The sequence below is a fragment of the Acomys minous genome (assembly GCF_964271855.1).
Source record: "Acomys minous genome assembly, chromosome: 3".
Lineage (NCBI taxonomy): Eukaryota > Metazoa > Chordata > Mammalia > Rodentia > Muridae > Acomys > Acomys minous.
This window is the reverse complement of record NC_140485.1, coordinates 41806363-41826239: the sequence shown is the minus strand read 5'-3', so window position 1 is coordinate 41826239 and position 19877 is coordinate 41806363. Positions and strand designations below refer to the sequence as shown.

The following is a 19877-nucleotide window of genomic DNA, read 5'->3' as shown; positions in this document are numbered from 1 at the left end:
ATGTAGAAGAATTTAAAGAGGGCTTAGTTCCTTTTCTTAGACATAAGCTTTTTTCAGTTCATGATAACTTTGCCTCCACAAGAGTTGGACCAGTTAAACTGTGAGAACAGGAGCATCTGCTGTTATTATCACCGAAGGCCTGTCTACTGCCCGAGTCTGAGAGACCACATGTTCGGCTGTCCTCTCATCTTGCCATCCTCACCAATTAACTATTAACATGGAGGGCTGTACACATGCTCTCAGGGGCTCTTTAACAGGCTTCTTGGCGAGTGGAACAACTACTCAGCAGGGATGTGGGAAGCGAATAATGCTGGGATCTAGGGCACTGCAGTGGCTCTGCGCATAGGCACACACAGTTCAGTATGTAACAAGAATCATAGTACAGAGCCATCTTCACAAACATTTAGGGCAGTGTCTTTGGGCCGATATGAAACTATATTCTAGCAAGAGAGTTATGAGCAATAATACAGCTGCCTAGGGAAAACTTGCAAACTGCACATGTGTCTGAAGACATTCATCATGTTCTTGCTAAATAGTTGTGGTTCTTTTAAGCAGGTATTTAGAACTCTTTTTTATGCATTTACTTCAAAGTATACTTCTCAGCCTCTGTTGTGTTGCTCTAGAAATCATTTTTAGTTCAAACTAAATAAAACATTTCAAATTTAAAGTTGTGAGCCTGAATATAAAATACTTTAAAAAATTTTTTAAAATTGTCCTTGTTCATTTTGCTTACAAGCATCATTACAACAATAAGTTAAAATCAGTTTTGAATCTATTATTTTCCCTATTTTAACTTCTCCCCCTCTTTTGTAATTTCCTTAAGTATGTGTTCCTTCCCTACAATGAAATTAAACATGGGAAGCATGCCAAAAGTACAATAAAGGGTAACTAATCATTACTGTACAAGTCTGACAGAATGCTAATAACTAAGATAAGAAAACACTGATTGGCTGTTTTGCTACTCCAAGAGATGAAAATATTTTATATACCCTTAGTCTAGTGTTAATTTAAAGATGCTTAATTATATGACAAAAATTTTCAAGGATATCAAATGACATTTCTTTTTCCTGAAAGAAAACAATTATCAACACCAAAGCTCAAATATGCAACACACACACACACACACACACACACACACACACACACACACACACACACCCCACACTGGTGAAAAAACAAACCACCAAAAAAAAAACTCCCACAAAAAAACCTTCAGAACAGAACAGCAATAACAAAAACCAAAGCCAAAACCACAGGCACTCATATTGTTTTTGTTTTACTCTATCTTTTACACCCCCAAGGGCAGTGACTCCATCATGTTCAATATTCCATAGGTACCGATCATGATGCCTGCTATATTTGAATGAATGAATGAATGAATGAATGAATGAGTGAGATAAACTGCCTTTAGTCACACAATCACCATTTAAATTCCGACTTAGAGACTCCAGAAATAGTACTGGTCACGGTGGGAAAACTGATGTTAGTCTTTGTGTAATTTAAGAAGGGTACTAAGAAATGGATAGGCACGTGTCTGTGCTTGCCAGTCTGTCTTAAACCCAACCCTCGAGAGGATGCTGCCAAGTGTTTGTCATGAAAAGGGTCAGGAAACTGAAGATGCCTGTTCTCTTTCTGCTGTTAGGAATGGGAGCCAGAGTTTCTAGCATGCACGTAGTTCCCTCCCTATGAACTGCTCTCTCAGTTCTCCTACTGCATTGGCACAGGGAACATTTTAGTCTTTGACACATCTCTCTGTTCACGTGATCAATGCTGAGGGTGTCTTTAAAATAGGCAGTGTTGATGATGTTACTATGAGTTAATCCTTGGTATTTCTCACCATCTGAATTGTGGTGTATTTTTTGCCTCTTTTTTTTTTTTCCCCTCTAATAGATGAAGAAGCTAAGACTGACAAAATTAACAGAGAACAAGAAATTTACCAACCATCACGGTCTCCAAAAGCATCTTATCTTTTTATCATCTGATGCTGCTTTGTTCTCATATTTTCCTGACTTTGACTCTACGTCAGTACCTTTATGGCATAGGCAGCACAGCACAGTGGCTAAGAGAGCAACAACTAGGGCACTGCTCAGGCCTAACTTCTGCTGTGCATCTCACGAGAAGACAATAGCATCTGTACATAGAGTCAGGATTACATGAGTTACCGTCTAAAGAGAGCTTACAACAACATCTGTAATACAGTAATCCCTCTACAAATTTCTACGAACGAAGATGTTTCAGTTTTGTATATGTACATGTTTCTAATTAGATTGGGTGTATATGTGTGTGCACAAAGGCACACATGCCTGTGTAGGGGCTAGAGGTCAACACTGGGTATTATTCTTTAAGTGCCAACCATCTCCCACCTTGTTTTTTGAGACAGGGTCTTTCACTGAGACCTGAGGCCTACAGCAAGTGGTGAGGATCCACTTGTCCCCTCCTCCCCAGTGCTAGGGTTACAAGTGGGCATCGCTGCAGGGTTCTGGGGATCGGACTCAGGCCTTCATGGTTACATGGTAAGTGCTTTACTGACTAAGCTATCTCCCTCACTCTGCTGATTAGGCTTCTAAGCAAAGGGCTCCAGTTCGTGTTCTGTTTTCCCCTCCAGGCTTTGAAACTTATCAAGCGTTTTACTCTGTACTTACTTATATCATGACTGATTTCAATGAATTGGTAAGTTACATTTGCTACATGTATTGATACAAAAACAAATGTATAGTTTTTATGACAATTGTTTTCTATAGCTCATTTGATAGAATCAGGGCGAGAAGCTTGCCACTGTGTGACAGTGTTGTGGAACTGTGTGGGAAATGAGAACTGTTTGAAAGTGGCTGGTGGTTTTACTAAGAGCACTTTCCATTCTGAGAAGCACGGTCACGCTGCTTAATTTGAAACACACCACATGTCTGATTTAAGTCTTGTTATTTCTAATTCAAACTAGTCTCTCTTGATACATTAAAAAGCACAAGTTTAAACAATATTGTGCACAAAGGCTTAAAAATCTCTAAACCTTGGCTATATGTCCTTGTCATTCAACCATCTGATTGGTTGTGTAGATCAGCTGATGTGACAACACCTGATAGCATCATTGCTGTCCCTGGAAACGGAAGCTAGAGGCACGCATCAGAGACATCACTGTGGCCAGGGCCTTTTAAAGCAACAATCAATCACTCACAATAACAACAGCTTTAAGTGTTGTCTGGTTTATTTTTCCTTAAATTATTTCACAGTTTTAAAAATAATTATAAAAGTATACAGGTAAATTGTTATTTTACAATTATTTTCTTTACTTGCAGTTCTGCAAAAGGAAACATACATCCATATATTTGTCCTTTGGCAAGAATGTTTGAGGCCAGCCTGGTCTACAAAGTGAGTTCAGGACAGCCAAGGCTATACCGAGAAGTCCTGTCTCAGAAAAACAAAACAAAACAAAACCAAAACAGAAATTTTTGCCTAATCTTTCACACACTCTAATTTGCGATGATAATTTTTCTCCTTAAGAATATTAGCCAAGAGCAAAGGTGGAATGCGAGGAGAAGAGGGAGTGGGTAGGATCAAGCTGTAAAGTGATTAAAGACGTATGAAAAAAAGGAAAGAGGTAAACTGTAGAGTTTTCTGGTGGCTGAAGAGCTATGTGATATAACTATAAAGATAGAAGGGGCTAGAACAAGAGGAAAAACATGAGCCTTGCCACTTAGGAACTGGGCTACCTTGGGAAGCAGAGTGTAGGAAGAAGCATGTCACAGGGCTGTGGTAAGGACCCACTGACAGGAAGGCTGTGAGAAGCCAGTGCCTCAGAAGTAGCTGCAGCTAAAACGCAGCTTACAGGCCAAGTGTGAGGAGCTGAACCTTCACCTGCAGCTTCACATCCATCATCAAAATCAACAAGCTTACCATGTGTAACCAAGCTACTATTGAAGTATTTATTTTACAATAACATGATGAACAATGAAAACATTACAAGCATGCATAGCATGTCTAATACTGTTAAGAGAGAGGCGTTTCGCTATAATACTTACAGATTTAAGATCATCATGATAACAAAAATATAACATTTTTGTTATTAACATAATAAAACATAACTTATGTTTAAGAACTATCTGTAAAAAGCTCATAAAATAAACCTGTTAACCTATCATGATTTTTAAATTCTACTGATAAGTAGAAATGTTCGTATTATCTATGCCTCAATTTTTTAGTCATAGCTTGGAGATATGTTGTAGTGCTATAAACAATTAATGTAACTCAACGATTTTTTAAATTATTTGTAGGTACATCAGAGCAAAAATATATATGTAGTTTCAAAAATTAGATATTAGAAAAGAATTTCCAAGTGAGAATCAATCACATTAATATTACATTGTCATAGTGCCACATGAAGTATAAAGGTCTGGCCTTGCCTTCATACCAGACTATAATGTAGAAGATAGTTAAGATTGCATGAAGTCACATCTTTGAGATGATAATGTCCTTTGGCAAAAATTACTGCTACTGCTGCTCATGATGGCTCACATCTATAATTCAGTCCACAGGAGGACTGTCTAGGCTAGTCTGGGTGACAGACAAAAAGAGGACCAGTAAAGTTTCATAGCATGTTTACTAAATGAATAATTAGAATGGTAGAAACCAGAAGGTGTTTAAAAATTAAAAAATGTGTAAAAAATTAAAAGAGGAATATATTGATTCATTGAAACAGGAAAAGGACAAAATATTTAGATGAAAATAGGAGAAGATCATAAGAGAAGTCAAGACCAATGAGAGAGAAGAACAGGGGAAACGGCCAATTAAAATGGATAAAATTGGTGAAGATTTAAAATGTATTTTCAAAAGCCTATTAAGAAAAAGGATGTCACAGGGTAGAAGAAAAATTACTATAAAGTATATTGCTAAATTTTTTAAAGGAATTTTACAAACTGTTGATGAAATTAACTAACAACAATGAACAAAATGCAGAAGATATTAAAATAGCCAATGAACACACAAAATGACGGCCAAAATCATAAGCGATGAAGGAAATAAATATTAAAGCCACACTGTTCTTCCAATTCTCCACTGAGGAAGGAAGACAGGAGGGCTTACCTGGACAAGATGTGCTGGCACTGTGATGATGCAGGCTGACAGCGAGGATCTGAGAAGGCCACGGAGAACGTAGAGGAACTTGGTAAGCCCGTGGTTGTCACAGTTTTCTGTACAGCAAATGTTATCTCCCCATAATGGCGAACCAAGGTTCTGAATTCCTATTCTTAAAATGTTTTTCTGTTTTTTCTAAAAGACAGTGGGGGGAGACAAATACATAGGTACTGTTTATTAATACAGAACTTCTTTATTTGCTAGTTCTTATCTAAACTCACAGTATCAGGAAGACAATATTGATAGATGTGGTAAAACGGATGCAACCTTCGTAAGAAGACAATATATAGGACATACTTTGGAGGACAAGAGTATAAAGGAGACTAGGACAAAGCCAATCTACTACCTCAACACTGAAACTACTCTGGATCCTGGTGTAGGTGAATTGACTGACTATAGGAGTTCAAGGGCAGCCCAGAAACAAAGCAAACACAGTCTGTAACAAACAGGTTTCTTTCTTTAATTTTTGGAAAATCTGAAGGTTATGACAAGAACCAAACGAGTTTTGTCTAAATTTGAGGTGATTACTAAGAATTCTGTTTGAGAAAGTTAAAATAACAGGGAAACACTAAGTGATGTGGTGCTCGCCTGTGCTTGCCTGTATTCCTAGTAGTTGGGAGGTAGAGGCACAGGATCACCATAAGTTCAAGGTTAGAGTAGTCTATAAAACAAGTGCCAGGTCAGCCAGGTGTATATAGCGAGATTCTTGTCTCCAAAAAGAAACAAAATAAAGAACAACAATAGCAACAAAATCCTTCAATAATATGATACCAGAGGCAACAGTAGAGAAAAAGGTTAATTTAAAACCTTATAAACGTATTCCTAGAATTATAAAATTCTGCACCTCCTCCAGTATTTCTTTTAAAAAAAAACAAAACTGTATTTATTCACTTTACACTCTGATTGCAGCTCCCCTCTCCTCCCAGTTCCCCCACCCACACACCGTTTCCCCCATTCTCCCCTCTCTTTCTCCTCTAGAAGGGGAAGGCCCCCCATGGGGATCAACCCGCCCTGGCACACTAAGCTGCTGTGGGACTAAGCGCATCCTCTCCCACTGAGGCCAGACAAGGCAGCCCAGACAGAAGAAGGGATGCAAAGGGAGGTGGCAGAATCAGACAGGGAGAGCCAGTATTTTTTGTCTACCTTTCTATAAGGTGCTACGTGAGCTTTTGTTTGAAAGGTTTTTACAACTATATTTTATACTTGCCTCTAGTTTTTCCATGAAGCTGTTTTTATTAACCTTCTTTAAGTTCAATATTTTCAAAGTTAGCAGATGACATTTAGAAAATACTGACATTGTAGTCAAAATAATGCTGCTCAATATGTTTTTGGAAAAGAATATTTTAAAATCATTTTAAAAAGGCAAAGACACTTGTCAGTAAGCATTTGACAACATATGTGTTTACAAGTTCTGCTGTTTGGGTTATTCTAACTGAACAAATGTTTTGTAAATGCTCCCCTTAGCAATCCAGAAATATTTCTGGGCACAAGAAAGAGGTGTTAACAAAACATGGAATATGCAAGTATTTGGAAGATCATTATTATATTTCTGATGGAATAAATAAGGTGTTCTTTCTTAAAGCCACTATTTACGATACGCGCCAGTTTAAATGAGCTTTCTAAGCAAACAGGTCCCAAAAACTTATCACTCACTGTTGCTACAAAATTGCACTAAAAAGTATTAAACAATAATTACCACTACCCAATCTAGCAAATCTATTTTTCCAAGAGAGGACTGAATCTGTGTACTCCCTTTATAAAGAGAATTTACTGACAAAGGGTGATAGAGCAAATGAATCTAAACAGTTGAAAACCTGAGAACAAAAGTAGTTAGATAGGGGAATAAAACAGATGAAGAGTCTGGATGAAAAAGCAGGTGTAGGATTCTTGATATACAAAGTCACTTCTTGGTATCCCTAGCAACACTCATTCTAGAGACTTCTGTGGACTCCAAAATCTATGTATGTCCAAGTAAGTGCATGTAACATATATCTACTCATATACTGGAAATCATCCCTAGGTTAATGAATTATAATATACAGTACAATATAAACCCAACTTATAAATAGCAGCTATACTCAGTTCTATAGAAAGACTGGGGATGGGAAAAAATGAATATATTTAGTATAGAAGAAACATTTCTCATCTATTTTAATATGTTATGATGTTGGCCTGTGAAGAGTGTTTAATTTGTGTACCATGCAGAAAAATAAAGTGAAAAGGTTCATGGGACAGATATTAGAAGAATGAATGAGGGGCTACAGAAGAGTCTGTGGTTTAGAGTGTGTGCTGATCTTGTAAAGGAGCCAACTTTATCTGCCCAGAACCTGCATGTGTAGCTCACACCAGCTGCAATCCAGGAGATTCAATGCCCTCTTCTGGCTTCTGAGGGCACCAGGCTCTTCCCCCCCCCCCCATTAAAATGAGATAAATCTTACTACAATAATTAAAAAAGGAAGTATATGTGTATGTTCCTGGCAAATTTATGTACAATATCTGTGAAAAGTAAGAAGATTTTTTCTTTATTATTTAGAACTTAAAGTTTATAATAATGGTACAAATGTAAGGCCTTTTTTTCTTATTGCTAAACTTGCTATCTTATGATAACAGGCCTATGTCAGATTCTCAATAGAGGGAACAGGGAAAAGAAATAGGGAGTACAACGCTGTAGACATGCCTCAGTGGCACAGTACTTAGCTAGTATGTGCAAGGCCCTGGGTTCAAGCCCCAGCACCACCTTGTCAAGACAAGAAAATAAAGCATTACTGGAAAAAACAACAACATAAAAGGGACAGATCATATAGGGAAATGAGAATGAAATGTGAAAGTAAAGGAGAGCAATGTTCACAATCTACAGATTATCTTAACACATGGTCACCACTACCTACTACTGTAACAGAAAGAACTTGCTAAATGTGTAAAAATGCTATTAGACATGGAATAGGGAGCTGACTAGACTGACGTATAGTCTATACATACATACATATATATATATATACACACACACTAGCATATAGAAATGGAAGAAACGGAAACACTGAATCAAATAATGAGTGAGTTATATGATCTTTAAGTCCTTAGTACACAGCACATTAGAATGAGCGTAATACCTCAACACAAAGATATATTTTAATAAATATAATGATAATTACAGCAACAAAAGTTGACTCTTTTGTGATACCTCAGATGTTAGTTTTTAAAATATAAAACACAGCTGATAGTTATATATTAAATAAATTTATTCCCATAAGGATATCTAATGTTTAATTTAGTATGTTAAGTTAAAAAAATGCTCAAATTTCATTTTTATAGTATATTTCTTAAATATCTGACATTTAAAAATTAAAAACAAATAATATTATAAAACAATTTTAAATATTCCTACCCAAACATAGTTATAGGTGAGCTACATAATTTATTACTAAGGTTAATTATAGATTACAAAAATTAATTATAATAGCCTGTTCTTTATATAGTATATTTTAACTGTTTTATCCAACTAATTCAATTTATTTGAAAGTGTACTGTATATAAAAACATCCCTTTGAAAGTAGAATTGACTTCAATGTCAGAATATTATTTTGAATCAAGAATACCACTTAAAGGACTATTTGCCTTTCCTGAACTTGTCTGCAGTTTTTGAGACAGATAAATAGACCAGGATGTAACAGGCAACATACTTCATGATTTAATAACTTATGAACTATGCTTTAGTTCTAATACATAGGAAGTTTACTTTTATAATGATTTATTTTGGTATGTTTACATTTAATTTGAAAATTTTAAGCACTTTTGGTATTCACTATGGAAATGTTTACCTCAATTCTGTCCAGTGTTTATGAAAGTCAACTGTTACAGGGCCTTGCATGCTCAGAGAACTGAACACCCTCCATTTTATTTTCTAGCAATTTTCAAGAGTAAATCAATTGTCTCTTGAAAGTGGCATGTTTTACCACATGCAAACAAGCAAGGTTTGTTTCAACATAAGGCTGCTTCCTAAGGATTTTTTAGGTTTGTTTCTAAGGTGCTTACATACATGTACATATACCTCACGAAGAATAAAGCAATTCATGTTACTCTTTCGCGTTTTATAAATTTCTTGCTTTCAGAAGAGGTGTGTCATCATCCTGTAAGAGCAGCAGCTCTGCACACTGCACCATAGGAACTGTTATGACATGCCTGTTTCCATAGCTACCACCGCAAGTGGGAAAAGGTGTCTGTCAGGGACCAATTTGCCTCTCCAGATGCACACTGGCACCAAAAGAAGACATGGCACCCATAAATCTTAGCTCGGACCAAAAATTGCAGTAGTAAGGGATGAATAATACCAGCGGTCACTGCAAAGGCTATGAAAAACATTAAAAGCCATCTATAGGTAAATGCTTTCTAGATACACATGAATGTTTTCAGTCTGCTGTTAAACTGGCAATCAAAATCAATTTAAAAATTATTATTTTGCCATGAAGGAATGGTTAAATATAGCAACTAAATTGATAAAAATTTAAAATTTATGAACTAATATCAAATGTAGATAAAGATGTAAAAAATTAGTTTCTACCTTCTTTGTCTTCATTAAAAGATACATTTGTGAAGATACATTTGTTAAAATATTGTACATATCTTAAAGCAATACAAAAATAATAAAATAATACAAATGTTGTAGTGTCAAATTCAAGTGAGAAAAAAATCTTTGGAAGGTAAGATGCTTAAGAATAAAATGTCTTCATTTGCTTAAACTAAGTGAAATGTCTTCAGTAGTGAGAATTTGGAGAAAGTGAAAAACTAGGGATAAAGAGAACATTTATAAGATATAGCAAAAGTATATCTTTTATTCAATGAAACAATTCAAAATGTAGTAAGGCAGAAAATTTTGTGATAATTTTTACATATAAGGCAATTTGGAACTAAGGCCTGAATGATAGAAATATGAACATTTTAAATAGAACATATGAACCCTGTAGTATAAGTAATTTAAGAACACAACTACTTATTAATCTCAGAAGCTATAAATAGCCATTTAAGGACAATTAGCATTGACAAAGCATGTGATTACTTTGTGTGAACCTTGAGAACTTAGTTAAAACTGTTAATACACATGAATACTTACTACTCATTTACAGTGTCTGTGAAAACAAGTTGCACATTATTGATTTTTCTCAGGCTCACCAAGCCTACCCCAGAGATTTGAGACCAATACTCTCTAGATGACTACAAAGGGCGCTGGAAGACTCATACCTGGGGATCAGCTCCATCAAATCCTTCAGTGTAAATGATGCTCTGAATGAAGTGAAGTAGCTTCATGTAGTCACAGGACACAGCACTGTGAGGAGGAAGCGGCTCAGACACATAAACGGGCCATCACACACAAAGTCACACAGCTCTTCCACAACATTCAGTAAACAATTATAAATATAAATGTATTAGTGTTTAAATATAAAAGAAAATGCACCAAATGATGTCAACAATCTAAAATATGGAAGTCAGTCTGTAAAAAGAGAGTAAGTTACATCATCTGGTAAGTTGCTCAGTTTTTGACATTATTGGAGGATAAAAATATCTGTGGAGACTGAGATGACTTAATTATGTCAGGCTTAGTTACCTCGTAGAAAATTAATGATTTAATGAAGCAACCTAAGAGATGAAGCCACCGTAGCTTTTTCAGGAGTAATCATACATAATTAACACATAGTTAATGAACTGCTATGCCACACACTCCCAAATCAATGTTCTGATCACCTGAGCTCATCTTCCATCAAAGTTTTAATTTTCTTCGAACAAACTGCTAAAATAACATTAACTTAAGAATTTGAATTTTTAGGGCACATGAAGGCAAACATAGCATAATCCACACTAAATTTACCCACTTCCTTTATTAAAAGAAGATACAAAAGTAATTGCATGGATTTAAGAAGACATCCTAAATTAGTTCCCATATGATACTGGCACTGTTTATTACTTTAAAAAAAGGAAAATGATTTTTAAGGCGCACTTTGGACTTAAAAAGAATACTTGAGATATATCCGTTATAAATGTTGAGATGTTTCAGGGGGCCTTACACGTGGGTATGTTTCATGCAATTACTGCTTCCTTTCAGGGACAACACAGGCTACGGGGACATGGTTATCTACAAGGACAGGAGGAGCAGGAGTAGAAGCAACACCGTGTAAGGGCAGTTCTGTGAGAGTGTCCTGCCTCGGCACCTGTTTGTTCAGGCCAGTGTTAACAGTGTGAATGTAGTCGATGCAACTTCCACCTGGGTCAACTAGCCTATTCCGAGGAGTAGATCTGCTCTAAGACCCCAGATTATAAATTACATCGCAGCTTTCCACCTGATGGATCTCTCTATGGGCTAAAGGAGAGCATATGTATATTCATTTCCTCCTAATGCGTTAACAATGCCCCTACAATGTTCTCCAGTCTCATCTGCGTTGCAGAACACAGGATTCTTTTTTCAAGGTAAAGCAGTATTCTGCTACATGTTTGCGTGTATACCATAATCTGCTGATAACATTTATTTGTCCATTCTGTATCTTGGCTGTAATGAGAACAAAATACAAGTATCCCTCCAGTAGCACTGACTTCACACTTCCTTAGGTGTAAGCGCATGGGTAGCTCTATTAGATACAATAGCTATACTTTGAATTTTTGACAAACTGTCAGACTGTTTTCTACATCTACCAACAGTACACAAAAGCTTCTCTTTCTCTAGATTTTTGACAATACTCACCTTTTAGCACATTGATAAGTCATTATAATAGTTGTAAAGAAACATCTCACAGGAGTTTTAATATACATCTCTCTAGTAATTAGTGATATTTGAGGTTTTTTTTCTCTTTATAGATCTGCTGTCTATTTGTTTATCTTTTTTAGACCAATATCTACTCAGGTCTTTTGCCTGTTTTTAAAGTCAACTTTCCTTGTCATTGAATTGTCTGTGACCATAAAAACGTGAGTTATTAAGCATGCACTCTCTCTCTCTTTTATTTTTCCCCCTTATTCCTTGGATTGTTTCTTTATCTTGTTCACTGTTTCATTTTGGAGAATGAAATTGAAGGCAAAACCCAATACATCTAAATCTCTTTCCTTATTTAGCACAACCATAAAATACTCTACTAGCCAATGATGCTTAGAATTTTCTAGTAATAAGAAAATTTTCGAGGATTGAAATATTTAGAAAATTTTTGTAAAAAATAAAACTGAGAAATAAATACATTTATGCATACTACTTATTAATATTAACTTCTGAATGAGTATGATGAAATCATTTAAAATGGGACTTGTGCTTTATTAAAATACCAAGCACTATTGATTACCACACGTTGCTGTTCAATACTTATAAAAATATATACACACACTGATAAAAATAAATATTTTCTTTTCCATTGGAAGTTTTGGTTTTATTATTGATTCTTCAATATTGAGAAATCTTATGCTGTGTGTGTTTGTGTGTATGTGTGTGGATGTGCACGTTGCAAGAAGGAAATGTATTTACAGATATGACCCTGGCTTTGTTATTACTGCTTCTAAACATTTTGTTTGTGCATTTATTGTTAAGTCTTTATGTATATGTGTATATGTTTGAATGAGTTCAGATACATGTATCACAATGGGCGTGTGGAGTTGAGCGGATAACTTGACCCCCTGCGCCATGTCCCCAGGCCCTGCTTCCAAACATTTAACAAAATTTTGACTACTTTAAATATTTAAAGACTGCTCTACAGACAGTCCATTTAAATCACACATACTATTTTGCTTTACTCTTGTAATAGTCAACATTTTTATATTGAGCTAACCTCAGTTCATTGTGCTTAAAGTTATCACAATATAAAGACACACAAAATATAAAGATTATTTAAACTAATTTCTAAGATTTATTTTTTAAAATTCATTTTTATTTTATGTGCATTGGTGTTTTGCCTGCATGTGTATCTATAAGAGGGTGTCAGATCTTGGAGTTATAGACAGTTATAAGGTGTCATGTGGGGGGGCTGGGAATTGAACCCAGGTACTCTGGAAGGGCAGACAGTGCTCTTAACCTCTGAGCCATCTCTCCAGCCCTCAAATCCTTATTTTTATTATATATTTGTGACCATTTTCCTGCATGTGCATGCCTGAGGAGGTCAGAAGACGGCATTGGATTCCCTGGAATTGAAGTTTATAGATGATCACGAGCTGCCATGTAGGTGAGGGAATCAAATTCTGGTCCCTTGCAAGACCAACAATTGGTCTTAGCCATTCAACTATCTTTCTAGCTCTGGAACTGTTTTGAACCTTAATATACCAAGTAGTTAAAATTATCTTTACTTTCACAGGGGGGGGGGGAGCGGGGAAGAGGCCTGGGGAAAAAGAAACATTTTTTTGTCTTTAAAAGAGTATTTTTTTCTGTAAAAAAATAAACTAGAAAAATAAAATTGTATATGGCGTCATAATAAGCAGTTAATAGTGAAGAATTTACAGACAGAAAACAAACTCTTGGTAGATTCTTTATGTGTGTGGTAATTATTTTTGGATTTTTTATATGAATTCATACACTAAAAAAATAAAATTTATTTTTTCTTAAAAAAAAATAATAAGAAGCCTACCCAATTTTAGTCACAACAGTTGACAAAGTGCTTGGTGTACAGTAAACACGGAAGAGACTGGTGTTGTAGCATTTGATAAATACAATGACCTTGTGATATAAGGACAGTTATAGAAGGAATCTCTTGTGTATTATATGGATGTAACACCTGTCAATTACAGATGTTAGCCAGGGGTTCCTACATAGAGGAACCCTGTCTTGAAAACCAAAAGAAAAAAACATTATCAAAAAATTATCATCCATAATTACAATCAATTAAAATAAAGATGAAGCACTCTTTGACATTATTTTGAAAGCCAATGGGAAAATAAAATTTATCTTACCTAAGCTCTATTTGCATGTATATTATAAAGATCCAACCATGACAAGTAGGAAGAAACACTTTAAGGCAATAGGCACAATACACATCTCAACTAATTGTGTAAAATACTTTGCTGAGCTAAAAGCCTATTAGCATATAATTTGCATGTGATTCCAGAGATTGTGAAGTCTTTTCACAAGTAATTTTCAAGTTAAAAATTTCATTAGGATTACCCTGAAGGCTGTCACTTACTGATTTTTCTTCTCTGATACTTTTCACCTACCATGGAAGTTGAGTCAGACTATGAAAGCTCAACTAGTCGGGCACAGAGTCTAAGAAAGCATTCATGAGTGTGAAGGAGAGTAATAACCAGAAGAGACCTCTGGACATAGGAAGATACTAAGGACATGAAGATGTACCGACTGCACACCAAGGCTAAACATCCTATCTGGCATGGAGACTGTTAAGTGAAGGTATCATCTTTATGAGACATAATCACGACTGACACTCTACTGCCTTCCTTCAGTAACTTAATTAGGTCATGTCTCCTACAGGCCCCCACTGTTGTGTGGAGTATCCAAGCCTGGGCTGTCACACACTTTCTTCTACTCTGCTCTTCAGTTCCTTGGTCTTCTCTCTTCCACTTACTTATCCTACCTAAGCTGTTTCCTCTCACCATCATACATCAATTACTGCCATTATCAATCACCCCTCTATAATTGTGGGTTCGTGCACTCTCCCTTCATCTTCCTAGGCTATCACTGAGTGTGGACAGCCTTATCTTACTGCGTCATACTTAGGATCACCTTAATTAACCATCCTGTTCCATGGTCATCCTGTATCTTCATTTTATCTATCTCTTTCTTTGTCATGGCAAAGTTTATTAACAAAACTACTGTGGACTCTCCATCTGGCTCAGTGCAGAGGGCAGAGAAAGGTCCACTCACTGGACTGGTCTGACTTTAAATTTATTACTATAATTTCCAAGAATCTACTAGAGTTGCTTGGCGAACTCACTATACTCTCAATCTCCTAGATGACAATTTCATCTCTTCTTCATTTTTATTCAAACTTCCAGTATCTCATCTTTCACCATACTCATGACCTGAAGGCAGAAACAATAAGAAGGTAACCTAATCCTCCCTGTATTCAGAAGGCACAGTCATTATCACATCTATCTGCCTGCAGTGGTTGGCTATTCCTGCCCTTCCAGAGTCCTATCTTGACTTTGATATACAATTATGTTAAGAGGTGGGATCTTTAGGAGATGACTCCATCATGAGTGTTGAGGTTTCATGAATGGGACCTTATAAAAGAGATCTAACAGAACCTGTGTGCTCCTTCTGCAATCTGAACTGATTGACAGTCCAGGCATCTGTCCTTTGTCTTAACTGTGGGATGGCAGTATACTTCAGTGGGAAACAAATCTACTTGCTCGGCTTGGACATACATGTTGGCAAATGTTAACTCAAAACAACATCCAATTTAAAAGCAAGTAAATCAGTTACAGAACTATTCTAAAATGAGCCTTTGTCATCATTGTCTTATCACTTTGTGACACTTAGGACAGTGAACTATCAAAGCTGTCTGGTTTTAAGACACTGTCTCATGTCTTAGGCTAGCCTTGACCTTCTGATGCTCCTTCTTCCACCTACACAGTGTAGAGATTGCAGGTACCAGCTCTCTAAAGTGATCTTAACAATAACATGATATATGTCAAGTTTCCATGCCTATGCTCTAGTTTGAAAACTTAGAGTATGTGTATGAACATTTTCTATAGACAAGCTTACTAGTAATTTCAAATTAATAACTGCAAATTTCAAATGACCTTCAGTTTTCCTCGCTATAAAAAATCTTTACATGTTATCAATAGTGCCTTTAGAAATTATGAAATTATATATTGTATCTCACATAGGATAGTGGGAAACAACTCTATATCCTCTAGTTTTAATTATAGGAAAAGTATAGTCAACTACAAGGCTTGGCTTTATTGTTTTATAAATGAATCAGTAAAGTTCACGTCAGTGAAGTGAGCATACTTTTCATAAATTAAAATAAATCCCACATGGTAAAGTACTTATATTCAAAATTAATTTAATTACATGCTTAAAGCTTAATTACATTTAATTAAGCATTTAAGTTTAATATGAAATAAATGAATTATCAGTTAACTACTCTGAAATGAAATACTGCCTTGATAATTAAAATCTATAAATTTTCCTATTCTGTATAAAACTGCTGGCTTTCAAAAAACATTCCAGCAATTATACGTTTTAAAGACCATTTGACTACATCCTCACAGTTCACCAAAGCACAATTTTTTGGACCCTCAGCTTGGTGAGCTGCACATTTCTTACAACATGGATGTTTTACAAACATAGTTTTGGGGATTAACTTCGTACAGTGGTTACTGTGACCCTTTAGTACAATTCTTCATGTTGTGGTGACCCCAACCATAAAATTATTTTGTTGCTTTTTCATAAGTGTAATTTTGTTACTGTTATGAATTTTAATGTAGATATCTGATATGTAGAATATCTAATATACAACCTCTGTGAAAAGGTCATTTAACCCCCTGAGGGGTTATGACCCACAAGTTGAGAACCACAGCCTTAGTGACTTATAATTTGCAACAATCTACAACACTAAATTTGCCTACTGTCTCTGACCTCCAGGTCCCATAAACTGTGATGCTATTACTCAGCTCAGAGGGCTGTTGGCAGCATTGAATGAATAGGCTATGGTCAGATACCTGAGTAGTCCCCTTCTGAAAGAGGCATTTGACTAAAGTTAACTTCTTCCTCCCTTTACCTTAATGAATAAATGCAAATCTCATATTTTCTGCCATAAAAATATTTGTTCCTTAAAATAAATATATGTTTGAAATTATGAAAACGATTTTTTGTTTAGTTATACTACCCTTAATAACGCTTTATTTTATTTTTGTAGTATTAGGAATTGAATTTATGCTAGGCAAGCACTCTATATTTCCTATTTATATGGTTGAGTATTCCATGAATGAAACAGTATAGAACTACTGCCAACACAGAATTCTGAGTCAGAAAGAAATAACATTGAATGTAGGTGTTATCATTTTTTTTGTGCACATGCGTGCGTGCGTGCGTGTGTGTGTTCAGTACAACTGGCAGTCAAAAATGGGAACTAGTATAATTGATGTAATGATTCAAAATTAACAATAACAAAAGTAATATGGGTAAATATGTAGTAGATTCATTTCTAGCCCCTGACTTCCACACAAGGGCACTGAGTTCCCTGAATTCAAGGGAGGACTCCAAGAGCACAGAAGGATAAAGGCAGCCCCAGAACAATGTTCTCATTAGTACCCTTTGTCTGCAACAAAACAATGAAAATAAGAACTAGCAGAGCCATCAAAAGGAACGGATCACAAAGAATGAGCTAAAACGTGTTATTCCTGGTCACACTACTCAGCCTAGACCGGCTAGATCCATGTACGTCAGTATCTTCTGGAAAACAGAAATATTTGCTCATACAAGAAAACAGGAGGTAATAAATGCAAATGTAGAGCAGTGTGCCCAACACACAGTAGTTGCTCTTCAGCATGGGCACTAAAACTTAAATAGCACTTACATGCCACTTTATGTCTCTAACCATAGACTAGGGAACCCATCATCAAAGTTAAAAAATTCTGAAAATGATTTAAGTTGAATAGTGTTGACTAAATTCTTAGGTATTATTTCTAGACGTTAGACATTTAAGTCATTTAATGTCACAAGACCCCATCTACAAAGTCTCTTAACAATTTTTTACTTTGAGAAACTTTTGATAGTGTTAAAGAAAACACAGGCTACAATCTGTTCAGTAGCTTCCTGTGGTAAGAACTGAAAATATTTTTCTTTTAAAAATATCTAAACATTCTTTAATATCAAGTCTGTAACTCTCAGAATTCTGATTTACTAAATTTTTGGCACTATAAACAGGTTAGGTGGTTCTAATGCTAAAAAACTCCTCAGTGTAAAATTCTAACTCCAAATTATCTTTCCACCTAAAATGACAGACTTTTATTTACAGTATCACTGTGAGTACAATATCTTAATATGAATGGAGTATTAAAAAACATAAGGCGAGAAATGTAGTTTAGTTGTGAAGAGGCCTTGCATGCACAAAGCCCTGAATTAAAACCCAAGAATTGCATAAAACCAGGTAAAGTGGTGTAGTGGCAAATCCCAGGAGCCCCAGCATTCTGGAGATAGAGCTAGGAGAACCAGGAATTTCAAGGTCATAATTTGGTACATAGTTTAAGTTCAGCCAGGGCTTAACATTAAAAAAAGAAAAAGAAAAAGAAAAAGAAAAGATAAAAAGAAAAGGAAAAACAGCAAAAGTATATACTGGCTTACCCTTTAAAGATCACTCACTACAGGGTATTAGCAAGGAGCATGCTTTACATATTTCCGTAGAATTATTATGAGATATTTATTTGCATTATGGGTGGAAATCCTGGTTTAGAATTATTTCACATTTTCTGGAAAGTAAAATCAAATGGAACTGAAACTAGCTTGGTATCTAGATTGACCGCCATTATAAACCATAGCAATAGGTAGCTTACATAGCCAGAAAAAAGAACACATAATAAGATATTACAAAATACATGTATAATTTGTTATATTTTTGTAGAAAACTAGCGCTGTTGGGTATACCTCTGCCTATGTATTCTTCAAAACTCAGGTAAAATGTAATCTACTGATATCTGAAACGAGACTTTGCTGTTAACCAACACTGACTTACCAGGCCTCTCCTTTAAGGTCTGAAGGTATGTGCTCTGGAAGGAAGAATCCATGCCATTTTGAACTCTCTAGTAGCTCCTGAGGAATCCTTTTTGATACATCATAATAGTGACCAAATCGTGAAGATGACACTGGTCCAACCTGCTTAAAAATCATGCTGGTTATTAAAGTAACATTCTTTTATATTATAATTTTGATGTCCTACATAAGGCATGACATATCTATGTACATTAAGGTTAATGAGGAAAAGCTGAAAAATATACTCGCTAAATTTAAAGACCCATAAAATAGCCTTTATTAGCCTAAGTACATACACCCAGGAATCAAACTTTCTACTCTCAAGTTTTTTTTTCCACTGTTAGTAATTCCTGTTTATAATAATTCATAATCTTCTCCCATTTAAAAACTATTCAGTAAATCTATTCTTCTAAGTTAGAAATTTAACATATATAATCCTTAATTCACAGATACCAGCCCAATTTTTAATGTCAAATTGAATAAGGCGAGGCTAAGAACTAAATGAAGTTAAGCCAAATTAATTTATTGGTTGGAAAGCGCCCCCCATCAAATATTTAAATGTGTTTAACTGAGCATCATATTAAAACTAAATGCTCACAGGATGATGTGTACACATATACAATATTTCTTATGAATCAAAATTAAGCTGATTATGTAAAATGAACCAGAGTCCAGACAGGACCGAGGCATGTGACAGGATGAGAGGATACACAGAAACTGTGAGGTCATTGGAAACTTGGCATGACATTCTTTATTAAAGAAACCATTTTTCTCTTAGAAAACTAATAACTATTTGCACTGAATTTATTTACACATGTGAGAAAAAAATCTATGAACAATTGTTCTGAATGGAATCTGGGCTGATTTTAATGAATGCAACCCCTGTCCCACTCTTCTACATAAAGTTAAACTATTAACAAATTCCACCTGGCAACAGCTTCTGGTAAAAGCTCAGATCTGATCTTTTGTCACCATTCCTGTGTGTTAAGACATGGGCAAACTTGGAGAAGTTCATTACAACTAGAGTCTCTGCAAAATATGAGAACTCACAGTAGGCTCTTATTTTACAGAGTGACATTTTTTTTTT

The 19877-nt window shown here is 35.5% G+C and overlaps 1 protein-coding gene across 3 annotated transcripts in view; it reads right to left on the bottom strand.

Annotated features, from left to right (window-relative positions):
• ELP4 (elongator acetyltransferase complex subunit 4) overlaps nucleotides 1–19877 on the bottom strand; it is a 214318-nt gene that overhangs the window by 128603 nt on the left and 65838 nt on the right. For all 3 annotated transcript variants that reach the window (XM_084774341.1, XM_084774342.1, XM_084774340.1), the window contains exons 5-7: nucleotides 18774–18913; nucleotides 10363–10447; nucleotides 5077–5262 (exon numbers count right to left, since the gene is read on the bottom strand). In XM_084774341.1, coding sequence (XP_084630467.1) covers nucleotides 5077–5262; nucleotides 10363–10447; nucleotides 18774–18913 — 411 coding nt within the window. The remainder of the gene's footprint in view (nucleotides 1–5076; nucleotides 5263–10362; nucleotides 10448–18773; nucleotides 18914–19877) is intronic.